General features: G+C 43.6%; 1 protein-coding gene across 2 annotated transcripts in view; it reads right to left on the bottom strand.

The window, feature by feature from the left end:
- Positions 1-15,447, bottom strand: part of LOC106610164 (neuronal membrane glycoprotein M6-a) — a 75,597-nt gene extending 60,150 nt beyond the window's left edge. Inside the window, exon 1 of one of the 2 annotated variants that reach the window (XM_082978418.1) lies at positions 15,431-15,447. Coding sequence is in view for 1 of the 2 variants with exons in the window: in XM_014209344.3 (XP_014064819.1) it covers positions 13,054-13,057 (4 nt within the window). In the remaining variant the exon portion in view is untranslated. Of the gene's footprint in view, positions 1-13,053; positions 13,536-15,430 lie in introns of those variants that run through there. The other variant, XM_014209344.3, reaches the window with a different exon arrangement.
- Between the last annotated feature and the right edge of the window lie 4,073 nt (positions 15,448-19,520).

The raw sequence follows: 19,520 nt of genomic DNA, 5'->3' as shown, positions 1-19,520 counted from the left end.
AATGTATATGTACAGTATGTATAACCTTACATAAATGCATATGTACAGTATGTATAACCTTATATAAATGTATATGTACGGTATGTATAACCTTACATAAATGTTTATGTACAGTATGTATAACCTTACATACATGTATATGTACAGTATGTGTATAACAGGTACTACAAATAGCTTATTTGTTTAAGTGAATTAACACAAACAACCCAATAAATAACTATAAATGCTAACCTAAACAAACTAATTAAAACATGGAATTTGCATTTAAATAGCATCTCTCATCTACTGTATATATAAGTGTATCTCACACCCACTATGAATTGGGTATTCCCATCGGCACAAGCCTAAAGAAAAGGAGGACGGATGGGGGATTCTCCTCTTCTCTAATATACTGTATACTGTGTGACCTACATACAATGGATTGTGCACCGCCTGAATCTACCTTGGATACCAATCAGCCTGGCTTGGTGTGTGCAAGATAGCCTGGTTAAACCAGACTGAATGCTGCACTCAATGAGGAGGGTGGTGCTCTCTCTAGTAAAGGTAATGATTACCAATATTACGTGTGTGTGTGTGCATGTGTGTGTTCGTGTGTGCGTGTGTGTGTGTGTGTGTGTGCGTGTGTGTGTTCGTGTGTGTGTGTGCTACTCGTGATGTGTTGCTTCACTCAGTGACGGAGGGGGTGATAGGGCTTTTGCTCGCGGCTTCCTGCTTACTGCTCACTAAAGTCTTGCGTAATTGGTCAGATGCTCAAATAAATTCTGGGTCCATACGTGTTATGAGAAGAAAGGAGAGGAACCGGAACGAAGAGCTCCACCCTCTCTCTCTCTCTGCAAGTTACAGGCCGAATGTCCCCTCCCCTTCCGAAATTCCAAACACCTACGAAATGGTGAATTGTCCAAAGTACTGGGACCAATGCAGCTTGTTATCTCACACATCCCATTGTATCATGACAGATTGACTGTACCAATCTCACGCATCCCGTTGTATCATGACAGATCGACTGTACCAATCTCACCCATCCCGTTGTATCATGACAGATCGACTGTACCAATCTCACGCATCCCATTGTATCATGACAGATCGACTGTACCAATCTCACGCATCCCGTTGTATCATGACAGATCGACTGTACCATTTGTGTCTACGTAGTCTGTCTACAAGAGATTACAGCAGTGGGGATTGTGGTTGTGAAGCCTCTCTAAGCCAAGTTGTAGGTAGGTGGGATTACTATTTACTAACTGTCTACTGTCTGTCAGTCAGTGATGTTAGCCAATAGTGTGACAAATGACCATGCCCAGGCAGGCTCCCCTAAAGGGCTTCACAATGTGCGGAGTAAAGAGAGACGACTTCAGTTGACTCACATCAGACGATGCAGTGAATGACTATATCTCACAACGGCTAGACGGGAGTCTCGCTGTGAAAAGAAAGACAACAAACGCCATCAGTCAATCAACCAGTCAACACACTGAACATTGTTCTAACGTACCCTCAATCTCTTACACGTTCCACTGGTGTGAGAGTCAACCAGGTTGCTGAGCAGGGGCTGCCCTACGAGGTTATCCCCCTGTAGTTAGTTCTACCACATGGATGTCCCATCTGGAGGTTATACTGTAGGTTCATAATTACTGATGGCTGTTGATCATACAGTGCTGTCATATGACGTGTCACAGTGTTACAGAGTCAAATTCTTCTAAGTGTGGCTCAGGTGCTAGAGCACGCCGGCAGGGTTGTGGGTTCGGTTTCCGGGGCCACCCATACGTAGAAACGGATGCACGCATGACTGTAAGTCGCTTTGGATAAAAGCGTCTGCTAAATGGAATATATTTAATTATGTTTTATATGGCCCCGTGTGGCTCAGTTGGGAGAGCATGGTGCTAGCAATGCCAGGGTTGTGGGTTTGATTCCCACGGGGGACCAGCATGGGAACAAGTACAAAAATGTATTCATTCACTGCTGTAAGTCACTCTGGATAAAAGTGCCTGCTCGAATCTAGAATAGAATTTTGCGATAGTCAGTCATCACACCATTATTAACAGTGATAACGGTTACAGTGGTTACATCACGGTTTGAGTAGGACGTGAGAAGAAGCTGGACAGGAATCTGTTTTAAGGCGGCCATAGAGAGTTTGGCTCTGCAGTCGCTTCTTTAGTAATCGTGACGATATGCTGTTAGAGCACAGTACGGGCTCCTAGAGCTTTTCTTTGTGAACCCTGGCTAGGAGGAGATCGATCAATGTAGCCTATGTATTAAAAGTGTGTGTGTGTGTGTGTGTGTGTGTGTGTGTGTGTGTGTGTGTGTGTGTGTGTGTGTGTGTGTGTGTGTGTGTGTGTGTGTGTTTACACGTGCGTGCGTGTGTATACCAGTGCTTCCAGCGTCCTGCAGATCTTTCTCAGTACAGTAGAATAGCTGAAAGTCAGACCGACCGCCAACTGGCTTCAAAATAGCATCGAAAGAAGAGAGGACAAGTGGTGTTTCAAAGAAGCATAGAAAGAGAGATGGAAAAAAGGGAATAGATAGAGAGGTGGGAAAGGAAGAGAGAGTGAGAGCGAGAGAGAGAGAGAGAGAGAGAGAGAGTCAGCAGACAAGAGGAAAAAAAGTGACAGGAAGGAGGATAAGAGGTAGAGAAAGACAGAAGGAGAGAAGGAGAGATAAAAGGTCATGTCAGTGAATGGCCTCGACACTCTAAAGCTCTCAGACACAGCTCTGAGGTCACATCCACGGGACACAAAACATCAAACAACAATTCAAGACAGATTCTCTTGGTATGTGTACACGCCGGTCGGCTCGAGTTCGGTCGCCACGGTAGACGGCGACCATGGCGACCGTGAGATCCACTTCCTGGTTTGAGAAGTGAATAACCTCTATCTTCCAGTGACTTCCACCGGGCACTCCATGAAAAGAGAACTGTCCACGGGGATTGTGAGTGAAAAACGGGACGTCTTGAAACGAACGATCGCTCTGCTGTGCTGTGTGCAGGCGTCATAAATTGTCACACCGATGCAAAGACGATTTCTAGATGGGCAAACTCACCTCTCATATCTCATCATATTCTCAGTGGCAGTTGGAGAAATTGAACTCATTCTGAACCACAGGTTGTCCACCATTGGGTTAGTAAAGATGTAATAAACTACTATCAATACCAAACTGGATTTTGCAGTAAAGTCAAAGAGGGGTAATCTATTTATCTGCCAGTCAATATAGCATAATGAAATCTTCCCACGGGTCAATTAAACTCAGTCTGCCATTAAGTGCCATTGACAATAACGATGACAACATGAGTCTAGTAATATGATTTTGACAATGTCTGATGCATTCTCTTGGCTGCTATAATTCATTGTCCATCGTACAGTACTTAAAAGATTCCTTATCATCCCTTATTCCGGATCCGGGAATAATTCCATTACATCTTTTAAGACGACTGCACAGAAATAGAAAGAAATCAGGCCAGAGACAGTGGACAGACTCTCCTCCTCTCCTCTCCTCCCCTCCTTTTCTCTGTATCTCTTCTCTCTCTCACTCCTTCTCCTCTCCTCCTCTCCCTCGCTCCATCTCCCCCTCATTGTGCTATTTTTCCCGACCAGTCAGAGCATGCATGCATCGCGGTGCCCAAGGATTCCCTTGATGTTTAAAATAGCTCTCCGAAAACAGGATTAAAAATGTATTCACTTGTTTTCTTAATTCACAAATATTTAACCCTCCTCCCTTCACCTCCCTTCACCTCCCTTCACCTCCCTTCACCTCCCTTCACCTCCCCCCACCTCCCTTCACCTCCCTTCACCTCCCTGTTCCCATTCTCTTTACACTGACAAAAGACTGAGTAGCGTCCTTGTTTTCTAAACGGCCCTGTTGAAAAGGATATCTATAGGGATATGTACAGCATAGTGTGTGTGTGTACGTGTGTGTGTGTGCGCGTGTGTGTGCGTGCGTGCGTGCGTGCGTGTATGTAAAACATGTATGTATTATTCATCCAGAGGGTGGTTCTCCCACCCACTATAGCTGTGACCAACATAAATATTTCAATAAATAAATATATTAAATAAATAAATGACGTTGTGTTATGATAATGTAATAACCCCAACCACAAACAATATTGATATCTACACAGGCCCTGTCAATCATTCAGTCTCACCTGGCCTATTCTATTATTTTAAGCCTACAGTGCGCAATCCACTTTAGATGATGTATCTACTGAAAGCTGGTCCTCCCCTGAACCTGATTCTGCTCTGATTAAACTCAGGATTGTGCCTTTAAAGCATAATTACCCATTTTTATTTGATTTTAAACCCCTTATCAGGGGAGTTGGGAGAAATGGCCATGCATCTTTTATGCAAAGTAATGTTTGCCTTGTGACGCTGAAGAGAGTGGAGTGCGCTGACGTCAGGTGTGAGCCAGCAACATCTGCCTTGTGACGCTGAAGAGAGTGGAGTGCGCTGACGTCAGGTGTGAGCCAGCAACATCTGGGTTGTTTTGAAACCAAGCTGCTCAGTAAGAGCTCCATCATCGCTAGGCCACTGTAGGTCTGGTATCACCGAGGCAACGGCACGTGACTGTTTGCTCCTAGCATCTGATGTACCAGACATATAGGCTAAGCGCTTCCTCTTCTGCTGTTATTTCCTTAAAATCTCTATATATTGGAAATGAGCTAACCTTTTAGAAGGTGAACTCTGACCTCAAGTTGGTGGAATTCTTCAGCCTAAGGTGACTGTGTGCTGATCAGTAACTGAGACACCTCGGGCAGCACTAGCAGTTTGGCCCTCCTGCAGTTCGAAAAGTTATTATGTCGGAAATGGATGGAAATGTGTCTCGGGGACATTATGACGCTTCAAACACATAAGGGCCAATTTCCACAAGGAAAGAGCAGAGTGTGTGTGTGTTGTGCGTGTGCATGTGTGTGAAAATATAGCCATCAAGGTGGTGTGTCACGGTTGTCGTCGGTGAAGGAGGACCAAAACGCAGCAGGTATGTGCAGGCTCATCTTGATGTTTATTTGCTTTCTAAATGAACGTACAAAAATAACAAAACACGAACGATCAACAAAAACAGTCTGGTAAGGCACAAGGCGAAACACAGAACAATCTCCCCCCAAAATACAAGACAAACACACCCAACTAATATAGGACTTCCAATCAAAGGCAACACCAAACAGCTGCCTTCAATTGGAAGTCCAACCCCAATTAACTCAACATAGAACCAGACACACTAGACTAAACATAGAAATACCTAAACATAAACCAAAACCCGGAAATACTAAATCAAACACCCTTTTAACAAACACACCACCCCGAACCACATAAAACGAATACCCTCTGCCACGTCCTGACCAAACTACAATACTAATTAACCCTTATACTGGCCAGGACGTGACAGGTGAGAGAGGCACTAATGCTTTCAGAGACAGAAAGGGAGCTGATGAGTGACTAGGTGAGCCTATGTACAATTAGAGGGAAAGATGTATATTTATGACTGTATTGTATTGAAACCAGGGACTGGGGTTTCTGTGAAGTGAATGCCATTTCCCGCAATGTGAATTAGCATGTTGAAGTAATGTGATGTATTATTAAGTTGAGATTGTTGTCCTGTATTTTCACGCCACGATAAGAGATGTTACCTGCTTCGATTGAAGCAAGCCCAATGTCTAAATATGTATTGTCTGTGTCTGGGTTTAATACAGTACCTGAGCCTGGCACTACAACAGCTAAGCCATGAGAGGAGTGGAAGAGGAAGAAAGAGTGAAACAGCGAGGATGGAGGGATGGAGGAGTGAAACAACGAAGGTGGAGGATGGAGGGATGGCGGCGGAAGAGGGGCGGAGGGACGGGAGCTCATATCACAGTCTGATGTCATGGCTATGACTCAGGCCCAAATTGCAAACTATTCCCTATATAGTGCCCTATGGGCCCTGGTCAAAAGAAGTGCACTATAAATGTAATCGGGTGCCATTTGGGACTGGGACATACATACAGGCAACGCTCCAGAAAGCTTCTCATGTGTGATGCACTGCCTCTTGCCTCCACATTTAAGACACATACAAGGTAGTCACTTTGGCATTTCTAGTCTCAGGGACATTCAATAAGATTATATTAAATGACGTTTGGGCTGTGTTGGGAGATTTTGTGTATCTGAGAGGGATGGTGTTTTGTGTAGTATGTGTATTAGAGCGCTATGGCTGCAGGCTGTGATTAACTTGACGGTCTGCCCCACCCATGACCTGGATAACAGTTATACTGCGATATTATAGGAGGAGAGGACAGAGAGTGGGGAAGGTGCAGGGCTATATCAGTGAGGGAATCCTCTCCTCTATACTCCTCTCTACTCTCCTCTCCTCTCCTCTCCTCTCCTCTCCTCTCCTCTCCTCTCCTCTCCTCTCCTCTCCTCTCCTCACATATAGCCACCATGCCTCAGTGACACGGGAATGCTCTTTCTGTGCCTTTAGTGGAAGCTCTGATGTGAATTATGACCACTGTGAGTGTCCTCATGTGGATGTAATGTGCACACACACACACACACACACACACACACACACACACACACACACACACACACACACACACACACACACACACACACACACACACACACACACACACACACTGCTTTGCCAAGTCATTAGATGGTGGTGAACAGAAGGAGGAAGAAAAGGACTAAAGGAATTAGCTGAACACAGACTCTCGGCTTGGTAGTATTCAGTAACCATGGCAACGTACTCTGGTAGAAATGCATTTGTCTGCCGGTGAAGAAAAATACACACAAAACACCTGTTAGAATCTACCTGACTTCTATAGTTCTGAAACGCTCAAACAGGCATATCTCCATGTTAGGTCTATGGTAACCTGGCGTGGAACACACTGAACATGCCCTGCATGTGTCTTTAAGTACCAGGCTCATAATAAGCATACAAGGCAGTCAGAGAGAGTCCAAGGCTACGCTACAATAGACTGCAGGAATCAATACAGACCTGTTGAGAGCAACTCCATTAAGAGGTGAACGAATGGAAGGAAGGAATAGAAAACAGAGCGAACGAGAGAAGAATAAACAGCAGAATACATTTCCTGCCCAATTCTTATTTGATCAAATCACAGGACATGAGCCTGTAAAAGAAGGATTAGCGTAATTTGTGTGTTTTACTATCTATGTCTTCGCGCAGAAAGAGACGCGCAGTTAATCTGACAACAAAACACTACCTTCTCAGAAATGTTTGACGCTTTACACATAGTACTTCATGTATTGTGATATATGGAGAAGAAATTCAAACTCATAACAACAGTTTCCATCCCATTTTCCAGCACAACACGTATGAGGACGTCATGTCTTATTTGGGTTAGTCCTAAAATGTTATGTAAGCATGATAGGATTACCCAGAATGCCCCCTGTTGAAGCTCTGTGGGGGGTCTGAAGGTCGTGGTTCCCCTCTACCTGTACCCACCACTGTACACGCACACACACGCACAAATACACACAGTATGTGCCCACTTCCTTCATGTAATATTGAAGGGATGAGAACGGACAAGGCTGTCTAAACCTTGGATCACGGTACCTCGGTTTCATTACAGTAGACTAACAGATCTAAAGAGCAACTCAAGCCCCTACATAATGTGTGTGTGTGTGTGTGTGTATTGTAACTTTGCACAATACACAAAAAAATGCGGGCTGAGGCTGTTGAAATGTACAATACAGAGGCCATAAAGTTTTCGCCATAGCACGCCTGAACCTGCAAAGAATGTTTCTTCTTCTTCTTTAAGTACCCATTGTGTGGTGAAAACGGGAGGTCAAAGGGCAATTGTGTCATAAGGGAACTGAATTCCATTCCAGAGGGGATTGAGTTTGGACACAGAGTTCTGAGAGCCTTGGCAACAGTGAAGTACACTTGCTCGAGCCACAACGGTTTTGGTGGCAGGACATAGCTACTGTGCTAAACACACTTAGCTGGTCTGCTACACTCAAGGGCACTCAACAAGTGTACACTCGGGTGTTCACTACAGTACACTGCTGCACTACAGATATGAACAACACAATGTGTTCCTCTTTTACAGTAACACCTGAGGGAATAAACAGGAACAGATAGCAGCCTAGCTCACCATGTAATAGCACCAAGACAGTGGAGCCAACAACGATGAAGGACCATGTGACTCAAAGATAGAGATAGAGAGGGTCTGGATTTTAGATCAAACCCCTTTGGCCACTGGTAAGTTGGAAAAGAGCCTACTTTCCGCTAAAGCCTCACCAGGAAAAATAGTGGATCAAGCGCTGGCTATTTGGTAACGTTTTGTGTAGGTACTTGTTTGACATATTACTGCGTTGTTAGGAGCTAGTAACTTGAGAATTTCGCTGCACCTGCTATAACATCTGCCAAACTGTGTACCCAACCAATACACGTTGATTTGATTTGGCCTATAGGGAATCAACAGCAGAAAGGTCTTTACGATAGAGAAAGAGAGAAACGACAGACAATTGGTCAGAATATGAACCTATGATGGGAAGGATTATCTAAGGAGAGTAGGAAGCAGCCAGTTTGACCTTGCTAGGGGGTATACACTACTAGATAGTCCCTGTGACTTAGAGAGGAGACTTCTCACTGGTTCAGTACGAACTGTATGTCACCCGCTCAGTCTCTCTCTGTCTCAGAGCATCTGGAGAAGTGAGTTAGTGGCGGTGGAAGGGAGTTTTGTATTTCAGGCTCTCTCTCTCTGGCCAAATCTGATCTAGGAACAGTTCACAACCCGTAACTCCATCCAAATCGAAAGCAGGGATGCAGAACAGGAGAGCAGGGGTAGGAGGGTGGCTCAATGACTCCCCCCCCAAGACATACAACTGCTTGCTCACTATTTACTGCTGCTTGGAAATCCAACACCGTGGAGTCCGACGGGAGGATGAGAAAGAAGAGAAACATGGAAGATGGCGCCAGGATGGGCCGCACATCAAAGCTTGGCCGGCACCGCCTGCTGCCGTGGGTAGATTGTCTGTTATTGAGATTTGAGCTTTAGTCATTCCATACAGGAAAGTAAAATGACCTCTCTTCAAACACACACACACACACACACAGAGAGAGAACTTCGATTAAGGAGATAGGAGTTTGGAACAACGGGGGATTCTAGCCCTGGGTCTCTGCCAATGATTGCAATTCCATACAGCATAATGCTGACAGCACTGTTGTATCATAATAAATCATTCTCCTGCACACACACACACACACACACACACACACACACACACACACACACACACACACACACACACACACACACACACACACACACACACACACACACACACACACACACACACACACACACACACACACGACACAGACACAGACACACACACACATACACACACACACACACACACACACACTGGGTAATCTGTCCTCACTGAGGGTATAAGGGTGCGGATAAACTTCTCAGGTTCAGGTAGAATAGAAAAATCACTCAACTCTGCAACTGTATTCTAATTCAGTGCGTGCAACATTAGTGTCCAACTCTCTGTCACTGCATACTCTTCACACAGTAACGTCTGTACAACATCTGACTAATGTTTCACCAACGTAGAAGCTGAACAGCTGCGTCATGGGCGTTTGAGCATATTGGCATATTTAGCATATTGGCATATTGGTGACTTATTGGCCAGATGGAATGAGATAGGCAGACATGTTATTGGCATGGCGGGATGGGGTCTGTTAGTGGGCCTCATACTCTCATGCCATCTGATAACACTTGATCTAAGGCTGCAAAAGTGGCAAGAGTTCCCGCCTATAGAGCCCAGGAGTGTGCACGTGTGTGTGCAGCCGTGCATATGTCTGTGTCTCTGTCAGTGTCTGTGTGTGTGTCTCCGTGTCTGTGTCCAACCCATGGGGTCAGACCCAGACCCAGATAGGCTTGGAATGCAAGACAGACAGACAGACAGACAGACAGACAGACAGACAGACAGACAGACAGACAGACAGACAGACAGACAGACAGACAGACAGACAGACAGACAGACAGACAGACAGACAGACAGACAGACAGACAGACAGACAGACAGACAGACAGCGCTATTCACATTAGCAAATCCTCCCGGTTCTCAGCTGGAGCAGGGAGTCAAAGGACATGAAGTGAAATTGTTCCACAAACACTGCAACGCTTGTGAAGATTATCAAAAGGCCCCACAGAAAGAGGAGAATGCTTGGAGGGGGCACAGAACAACCACATAATACCACCATTTAGCACCCATGTGATTTGCTGGATGCATAATGGAGGGATGATGCAAAAAAGAATGATTGAAAGAATGAATGGCCGTTACACAGTAACAATGTCTGTCTGTCTGTCTGTCTGTCTGTCTGTCTGTCTGTCTGTCTGTCTGTCTGTCTGTCTGTCTGTCTGTCTGTCTGTCTGTTCTCTATGAGATTTCATCAGACATAATGCACAATGGGGAATTGGCTGCTCGGGTTATAAACACTCCAAACAATGAAATGGCAGTCGTTTTCAGGGTGCATATCCCTGCCAATATACCCCACTAAAATTAATCTGTGCCAAATGTCCATGAAAAGAGGTATCCTTATAAAAGACCAACCATAGACAACAACAGATGACATAATCCAGATTGTTTCTTTCCTTCATTCTCTAGATTGATGAGCACCTTTGACCAAGGCCTACAAAGACAAACCAATAACAAACCAATTAGAAACTACTTTGAACCTGTGACAAACACTTTCCTCAAGGGGCCAGGTGAGGCTCAAGGCCACTTCCCCTCATTCAAGATGAGTTTTTCCTGGTAGCTGTACTGTTCTTTCCTTTCCTCACATCTGTTTGTGTTCCACCAGTAGCAAATTGACATGGCAGCGAGAGAGACATAGAGAGAGACAGAGAGAGAGGGACAGAGAGAGAGAGACATAGACAGAGAGAGAGAGAGAGACAGAGAGAGAGAGAGAGAGAGCAGAAAGAGAGAGCAGGACCGAAAGATAGTGCAAGACAGAAAGAGAGGGACAGAAAGAGGCAGCGAGAGAGAGAGAGAGAGAGAGAGAGAGAGAGCAGAGACAGAGACAGAGACAGAGAGAGGGGGGAACCAAAGAAATTAGCAGCCGGCCCTGTCCTTCAGGGGGGAAATTAAACATTGGGTTGACATCATTGGAACAATGGAGAATCTGACACACAAACGTACTTTGAAGGCTATTCTTTATGATTACCTTTCATTTGCGTTTCCTTTTCACGTTTAATTGAAAAAGAGGCAGAGCTCTTGATATACATTGCTTTGTTTTCAATTGGACTGTGCATCCTTAGACATCCACACAACAGTGGTATAAACCAGTATAAAATGTATCCAGTCATTATGAGCAGTCGTAAAATCAGTGTTTCAGTAAAATGGCAACCCTGCCACTTGTTTTGCTATACAGCTGAGGGATGTGGCTGGAAAAATAATTAATATACCATTGAACCAATTCCCAGATCCCAGATTGTAGCTGTAAATCTAGTGCCTAGTGAGTTGTAATTGCGTTAAAAATCTCACCATAGCTTCTGTCACTTCCTCATATCTAGCAAACAGACAAGCAGCATGATGTGATTCTGAGCTTCTTACTGGACTAGTAAGTTCAATACAAACTCTGTGGCTAGTTAACGTTAGTATCCTACCTAGTAAGAAACCTACCGCAAGCTAACGTTAGCTAGTTAATACGCATAGCTACATGTTGTACATAGCTAAACAAACGTATTGTTTTGTAAAATTAGAGAGTAAGCATATCTAGCAATTATTTTTGAAATGGTTTTTCCTGACCCCAGTTGACCTAGGTAGGAAAACTGACCCCTAGTTGTACTGTAGCCAGATAGATTCCCGTGTGACGGTTCTGTACAATGTTTTAGTTAAAGCAAATAACTACAGTGGGTCCTGGAGTTTTCCTTGGCCAGGTCACTTGGTCAGGAGAAACTGCTGCCTCCCATAAACTCTGATCAGCTCTGATCAGGCCCTACACCCAAACAAGGGCACTGCGTTCATCCACCTCTGGCCTGCTGGCCCCCCTACCTCTGAGGAAGCACAGTTCCCGCTCAGCCCAGTCAAAACTGTTCGCTGCTCTGGCACCCCAATGGTGGAACAAGCTCCCTCACGACGCCAGGACAGCGGAGTCAATCACCACCTTCCGGAGACACCTGAAACCCCACCTCTTTAAGGAATACCTAGGATAGGATAAAGTAATCCTTCTAACCCCCCCCCCCCCCCCCCCCCTTAAAAGATTTAGATGCACTATTGTAAAGTGGTTGTTCCACTGGATATCATAAGGTGAATGCACCAATTTGTAAGTCGCTCTGGATAAGAGAGTCTGCTAAATGACTTAAATGTAAATGTAAATGACTACTTAATAGCATATTAGCAGCATGGTAAATAAAACAACATGTTTTGAGGAAATTGTGTGTGTATGGGGGGACAGTGTGTGTGTGTGTGTGTGTGTGTGTGTGTGTGTGTGTGTGTGTGTGTGTGTGTGTGTGTGTGTGTGTGTGTGTGTGTGTGTGTGTGCGCGTGCGTGTGTGAGCGTGTGCGTGTTTTTGCGTGTGTGTTCAATACCATTTCATCACTCAGTTGAAGGCGTCTGGCAACGCAACTCAATTGAAAGCACTTTAATTATATCCCTTCCATGCACAGTGCACACATTCCTTTCCCAGGAAAGCTACGGAGTTCAAACCATCTATTCTTATCCAAGGCTACTCAATAGATACTGTTACAGAAGGCTCCCACAAGATAAAGAAACTGTTGCTTGTATCAAATCAAATTCTTATTCTGATTGATAAAGCATTTGGTTCAAAACATGTTGACGTTAATTTAATAGATCATGAAAAAAAAAAATATTCCACATGCGGGGACATTGCATTCCTCTTTCTAAAATGTATGCATTAGCAATATGATTTTAACAATTTTCTAAACAGTTTCCCGAATCAGCAATTCAAACGCTCTGCTGTAACGTCGTTCATCCAAAAAGTGTCAATCACCGCAGCACCCAAACCCACGTTCCGTTATCATTGTTCGGAAGTAGCATCAACAAGTCGCCAATAAATTATAAACCAGAAGACAACAATTGTATTTCACTTACCCATCTCAAGCTATTTCTCTTCACTGTGATGGTGAATAAAGTTATCAGGTTGTAGACCTCAGTAGCAACTTTCGAGATACAGCAGTCCAGTCCAATGTGGGTCGCAATGCACAGACAAAACCGGACCTTGCGACGTAACAGTAATCAGCCGAGCGGGTGAACTGGCAAGCGCAGATTTCTAGAGGGAAAAATCCGGAGGAATCAATGGTGTTTTGTCCGACCGAATTAATGAGTAAAGAAAACGGACAAAAGTACAGTATTGTGTGGTCTGTCCGAAGCTAAATCCCTGGGTCATTTTAACAAAGAGAAAGCACACAGAGCATGGGTTGTCTGCATGTATGGCTACGCTAAGTTCAAGTCATCAATTCAAACGGTGATTATTGAATATGCCTACAGTTCAAAAGTCGATAAAAAACCCTATATTTTTACATTAGACACCACAAAGTTGTGAATTTAGATGGTCAGTAAATCAATAAAATACTTGGGGTATCCTAGCTTGGGTTGTAGCCTATTGCGTTATAAACAAGTAGTAGGTCGGCCTAGGCTTGCTTAATAAACATCAGATGTTACCATGGTTACTCCATGATATCAGTGTGAAAGAAGTGGCTGTAATATTCTCTACGGAGAGTCGCTTTAATAGTCTCTGCAAGGGAGAGAGAGAATGTTAAATTAAATTATATTTGAGATTACTTTACACGTTGTACATGCTATTGGTCCTTTTGGCGGTTGAAAGTGTTTATTTGACTTTTTCCAGCGCTGGTAGGTTCCATCGTTTATATATTAAATCTCTTGACTCATTGCAGGTGATGTAGTCAACCAAAGCATGTTTCCTCGCAGTCAGCTGGACGTGTTTGTCATTTGGTCTGTGGTTTGGTTAGGCTCGGCCATATTGTGCAAGTGTTTGTTTGCAAATTGTATCAGAACTGAAAATAAAAACCGGAAGTACAAACCGATATCCAGACCAGCTACTGAAAGTTGGAGTAATAACACTACTCTATTTTGTCTCAATTTTCGAGCAGCAGGTGAAACCTCACAGACAACCAGTAGAGTAAGTTTAAATATAATTGTATTCAACATTCTGACTTGTCAGGAACATTTACACAATTTAAGCACACAGCCCTGATGTCAGCCTGATTAATCAGACTAGGCCTAGGCTAGTCCCGAATGTGGTGATTCTTTCCACTCACTGTGGTGAAGCTTTCCATTGACCGTATGGCATAGCCACGCACATTTAGGCTACATAGAATAAAAAACTAAAACTCCCTTGTCTGTCATGAATGTTGAATAAACATAGTCTGCTGATTGTTCGTGTGGTTGGTTCATAGTAAGGTCGAAATTTGAGACAAAATATTTAATGTAATTTTTTTTAACCTTTATTTAACTAGGCAAGTCAGTTAACAACTCATTTGTATTTACAATGACGGCCTATACCGGCCAAACCCGGATGACGCTGGGCCAATTGTGCGCTGCCCTATGGGACTCCTAATCACGGCCGGTTGTGATACAGCCTGGATTCAAACCAGGGTGTCTGTAGTGACGCTTCTAGCACTGAGATGCAGTGCCATAGACCACTGCGCCACTTGGGAGTAGTATTAAACCGACTTCAAAACATTTTGTATTGTATTTTGAATTTATTATGGATCCCCATTAGCTGCTGCCACTCTTCCTGGGTCCAGCAGAATTAAGGCAGTTTAAACAATTTTAAAAACATTACAAAACATGAACAGATTTCATGACACACTGTGTGCCCTCAGGCCCCTACTCCACCACTACCACATATCTACAGTACTAAATCCATGTGTGGATGTATAGTGCGTATGTGTAGTCGTGTGTGTACGTGTGTATGTATGTGTCTGTGCCTATGTTTGTGTTGCTTCACAGTCCCCGCTGTTCCATAAGGTGTTTTTTTTTATACTTTTAAATCTAATTTTACTGCTTGCGTCAGTTAAACATGGGTCTTTGTGCGTGGCAATCAATACTTGTTTGCACATCAGCTAAGGCACGTGCCCAAGACGAAAGTTCATACACGCAATGCATGCATACTAACTGAAGTCTTCCTGATGTTTACATGGTTTTTCGCATGTGCCAGGTGACAGAAATTTCAACGACGCTACCAGCGCTCTAAAAGGTAAAGGAAATAATATTTTCCTGTCGATATTTTGTCAAACATTTACACCTGCTGAAGTACCAACCACACAGACTACTGGTAGAGAATGGTGCTGCAATGAATAGTCGACCTTTTACGGGCTCCTGACCAATTCTCTTATTTTGTGTGTTTTTTTTGTGCTGATCTTAACTTTTTTTCTACATAATGTTTCCGCCCATCGTTTCCTATGACCGAAAATACCTTCTTGACATCAGAACAGCGATCACTAACCTCGATTTGGATGAAGATTTGTACTTCAAAGAATCGGAGGCGCAGGACATACTGCTCACCCCGGGCCAGACCCTAATCCCAGAGACTCTGAAAAGAAAATGGCGACGTGAGAGAAGCTGACGTATAGGCACTGGGGACCCAGACAAAACTATGTCGGCGAGTTCATAAACCGCTTCTACCCTCCGTTCTATTGGCAAACGTACAATCACTGGAGAACAAACTGGACGAGCTCCGTTTGAGACTACCCTATCAAAGGGAAGTGAATAATTGTAATATCCTATGTTTCTTGGAGTTATGGCTGAGCAAGGACATGGATAATATACAGTGCCAATCAAAAGTTTGGACACACCTACTCATTCAAGGGTTTTTCTTTATTTCTACTATTTTCTACATTTAGAGAATGAATAGGATATAAAAGTAAATAAATAAAATCAAAACCTGCTGAAAAAGAACATCAGAACAATGAAATAACACATATGGAATCATATACTAACCCAAAAAAGTGTTAAACAAATTCTTCAAAGTAGCCACTCTTTGCCTTGGTAACAACTTTGCACACTCTTGGCATTTTCTCAACCAGCTTCATGAGGTAGTCACCTGGAATGAATTTTAATTAACAGGTGTGCCTTGCTAAAAGTTCATTTGTGGAATTGCTTCTTAATGTGTTTGAGCCAATCAGTTGTGTTGTGACAAGGTAGGGTTGGTATACAGAAGATAGCCCTATTTGGTAAAGTCCATATTGTGGCAAGAACAGCTCAAATAGGCAAAGAGAAACAACAGTCCATCATTACTTTAAGACATGAAGGTCAATCAATCCAGAAAATGTCAAGAACTTTGAACATATTTTCAAGTGCAGTCACAAAAACCATCAAGCGCTATGATGAAATTGGCTCTCATGAGGACCGCCACATTACCTGTGTTGCAGAGGATAAGTTATTTAGAGTTACCAGCATCAGAAATTGCAGCCCAAATAAATGTTTCACAAAGTTCAAGTAACAGACACTACTTAAGCACACCAATAATAAGAAAAGACTTGCTTGGGCAAAGAAACACGAGCAATGGACATTAGACCGGTGGAAATCTGTCCTTTGGTCTGATGAGTCCAAATTTAAGATTTTTGCTTCCAACTGCCATGTGTTTGTGAGACGCAGAGTAGGTGAACGGACAATCTCTGCATTTGTGGTTCCCACCATGAAGCATGGAGGAGGAGGTGTGATTGTGTGGGGATGCTTTGCTGGTGACACTGTCTATGATATATTTAGAATTCAAGGCACACAAAACCAGAATGGCTACCGCAGCATTCTGCAGCGATATGCCATCCCATCTGGTTTGCGCTTAGTGGGATTGTCATTTGTTTTTCAACAGGACAAAGACCCAACACACCTCCATGCTGTGTAAGGGCTATTTGACCAAGAAGGGGAGTGATGGAGTGCTGCATCAGATGACCTGGCCATCACAATCACCCAACCTCAACCCAGTTGAGATGGTTTGGGATGAGTTAGAGCACAGAGTGAAGGAAAAGCAGCCAACAAGTGCTCAGCATATGTGGGAACTACTTCAAGACTGTTGGAAAAGCTTTCCAGGTGAAGCTGGTTGAGAGAATGCCAAGAGTGTGCAGGAAGTACCAGTGATGCGCACCATATGGAAGTGGCCAGATGAAGCGGATGCTAAACTACAGGACTGTTTCACTAGCACAGACTGGAATATATTCTGGGATTCTTATGATGGCGTTGAGGAGTTTACCACATCAGTCGCCGACTTCATTAATAAGTGCATCGATGACATTGTCCCCACAGTGACCGTACTTACATATCCCAACCAGAAGCCATGGATTACAGGCAACATCCGGACTGAGCTAAAAGCTAGAGCTGCCGCTTACAAGGAGCAGGATGACACAACGGTGGTAGGCCTGATCACCGACGATGACGAGACAGCCTATAGGGAGGAGGTCAGAGACCTGGCAGTGTGGTGCCAGGACAACAACCTGTCCCTCAACATCAGCCAGACAAAGGAGCTGATCATGGACTGCAGGAAACGGAGGGCTGAGCACTCTCCCATTCACATCGATAGGGCTGTAGTGGAGCAGGTTGAGAGCTTCAAGTTCTTCGGTGCCCACATCACTAAGGCTTTATCATGGTCCACACACACTAACATAGTCGTGAATAATGCATGACAACGCCTCTTCCCACGCAGGAGGCTGAAAAGATTTGGCATGGGCCCTCAGATCCTCAAAAAGTTCTACAGTTGCACCATTGATAGCATCTTGGCTGTACCAGGCAGATGAAGACACTAAAAATTGTCAGACTCCAGCCACCCAAGTCATGGACTCTCTCCTACCGCACGGCAAGTGGTACCGATGCACCAAGTCTGGAACCAACAGCCAACAGGACCCTGAACAGCTTCTACCCCCAAGCCATAACACTGATAAATAGTTAATAACCCTCTAAAGTCGATTGACGCACCGGTGCCTCAATCTAAGTAACATAATAAAAAAATCCTCGTAACAATCTGTCAGTTTAGTGGTTCTCAATCCACTGCGTCCGCCGATGTCGCACTTCCGCTTCTGCGGTGAAAGGTGGCAAAGCTAAATTGGTCTTCTCACGAAAACGTCTGTAGCGGCTAAATGGTTTGACCTACACACTATTATGACCACTCTATGGAAAGGGGAGACTCTCACAAACGCGATGGTGTTCTCCGTGTCGCTCGTCTAAAGTGTCACTCGTCTAAAGGTAACCGGTACCGGTTTTAAAAAATATATGGAAGTATGAAGGTAGTTTTGTTACTACCCAAAAAAGGTGTTCTTGCTTTCTCAAGGGACGCCATTTAACCGGCTGTCACAATCTCCTTATAATCAGCACGAACCCCTCGGGATGTACCCCGACATGCACTGCCAGCTGTGGTGTTTTATTACCATTACCACACCAACCTGGAAAAGGCCAAGGAACCAGTGAGAGACAGGCAGCAATCCAAACTGGTCCCTCCCCTGCCTCGTTTCACCTCAGTAGAAAAGTGTAAGTAAATTACACTATGAAAAAAAAAAAGTACAAAAAAAAAGCATGAAATGAAATGTATGCATTCACTACTGTAAGTCGCTCTGGGTAAGAGCGTCTGCTAAATGACTAAAATGTAAAATGTAAAGTATGTTTAAAAAATATATATTTCCCGAGGTTTCATATATCTTCTAGATAAAGGACAAACACTGTAAAAGCTTGTTTCTACTGATTTATTTTTTTGTCTTTGTTTTGCAATTTATTAATGTGCTATTCAATGTGTTTTTCTGGGCTATAGTAGTAAAGGCCAAATTCAATATTTTATAAAAGTATTGTTTTATATATATTTGTAATACCTAAAAGGGTCATAACATTCTAAATAGCTAAATTATCCATAGTACGACCCCCCCCCCCCCCACCCCCTGACCCTTTTTGCACAAATGTTTTTTCACTCATCGCATATGCTGCTGCTACTGTTTAACATCTGTCACTTTATTCCTAGTTATATGTACTTATCTAGTTCAATTTCCTGGGACCCTGTGTATATTGCCAATCCAGCAAACCAAATTGGTTCTGTGAAGCTTCCCAGAACGTTCGTTAGGGCGCGGCAAATGTTCTCACAACACAAAAACTGACCAGTCGTGGTGATGATTTAGAATATTTGTATAAAACATTCACCTAGTGTTGAAAGAACGTTCATAGAACACATTTAATCATCTGTTCTTTAAATGTTTCCAGAATGTTTTATTAAGTTGTGGGAAGAGAACAATATAGGGACATCATGTCACGTCCTGACCAGCAGAGGGAGTAATTGTATTAGTATTTGGTCAGGACGTGGCAGAAGGGTATTTGTTTTGTATGGTTTAGGTTGAGTGTGAATATTGTAGGGGTGTTTGATTTATTATTTCCGGGTTTTGGTTTATGTTCTATGTTTTGTATTTCTAGGTTCATTCTAGTTCTTTGTATTTCTATGTCTAGGTAATTGGGTGTTGGACTCTCAATGGGAGGCAGGTGTTTTTAGTTGCCTCTGATTGAGAGTCCTATATATAGGTATGTGTTTTGTTTGTAGTTTGTGGGTAGTTGTATTTCGCACTTCTGTG

The sequence above is a fragment of the Salmo salar genome, chromosome 08, assembly GCF_965601325.2.
Source record: "Salmo salar chromosome 08, fSalSal1, whole genome shotgun sequence".
In the NCBI taxonomy this organism is placed as follows: domain Eukaryota; kingdom Metazoa; phylum Chordata; class Actinopteri; order Salmoniformes; family Salmonidae; genus Salmo; species Salmo salar.
Note: the sequence above shows the minus strand (reverse complement) of the source record. Positions and strands in the feature narration are given on the sequence as shown.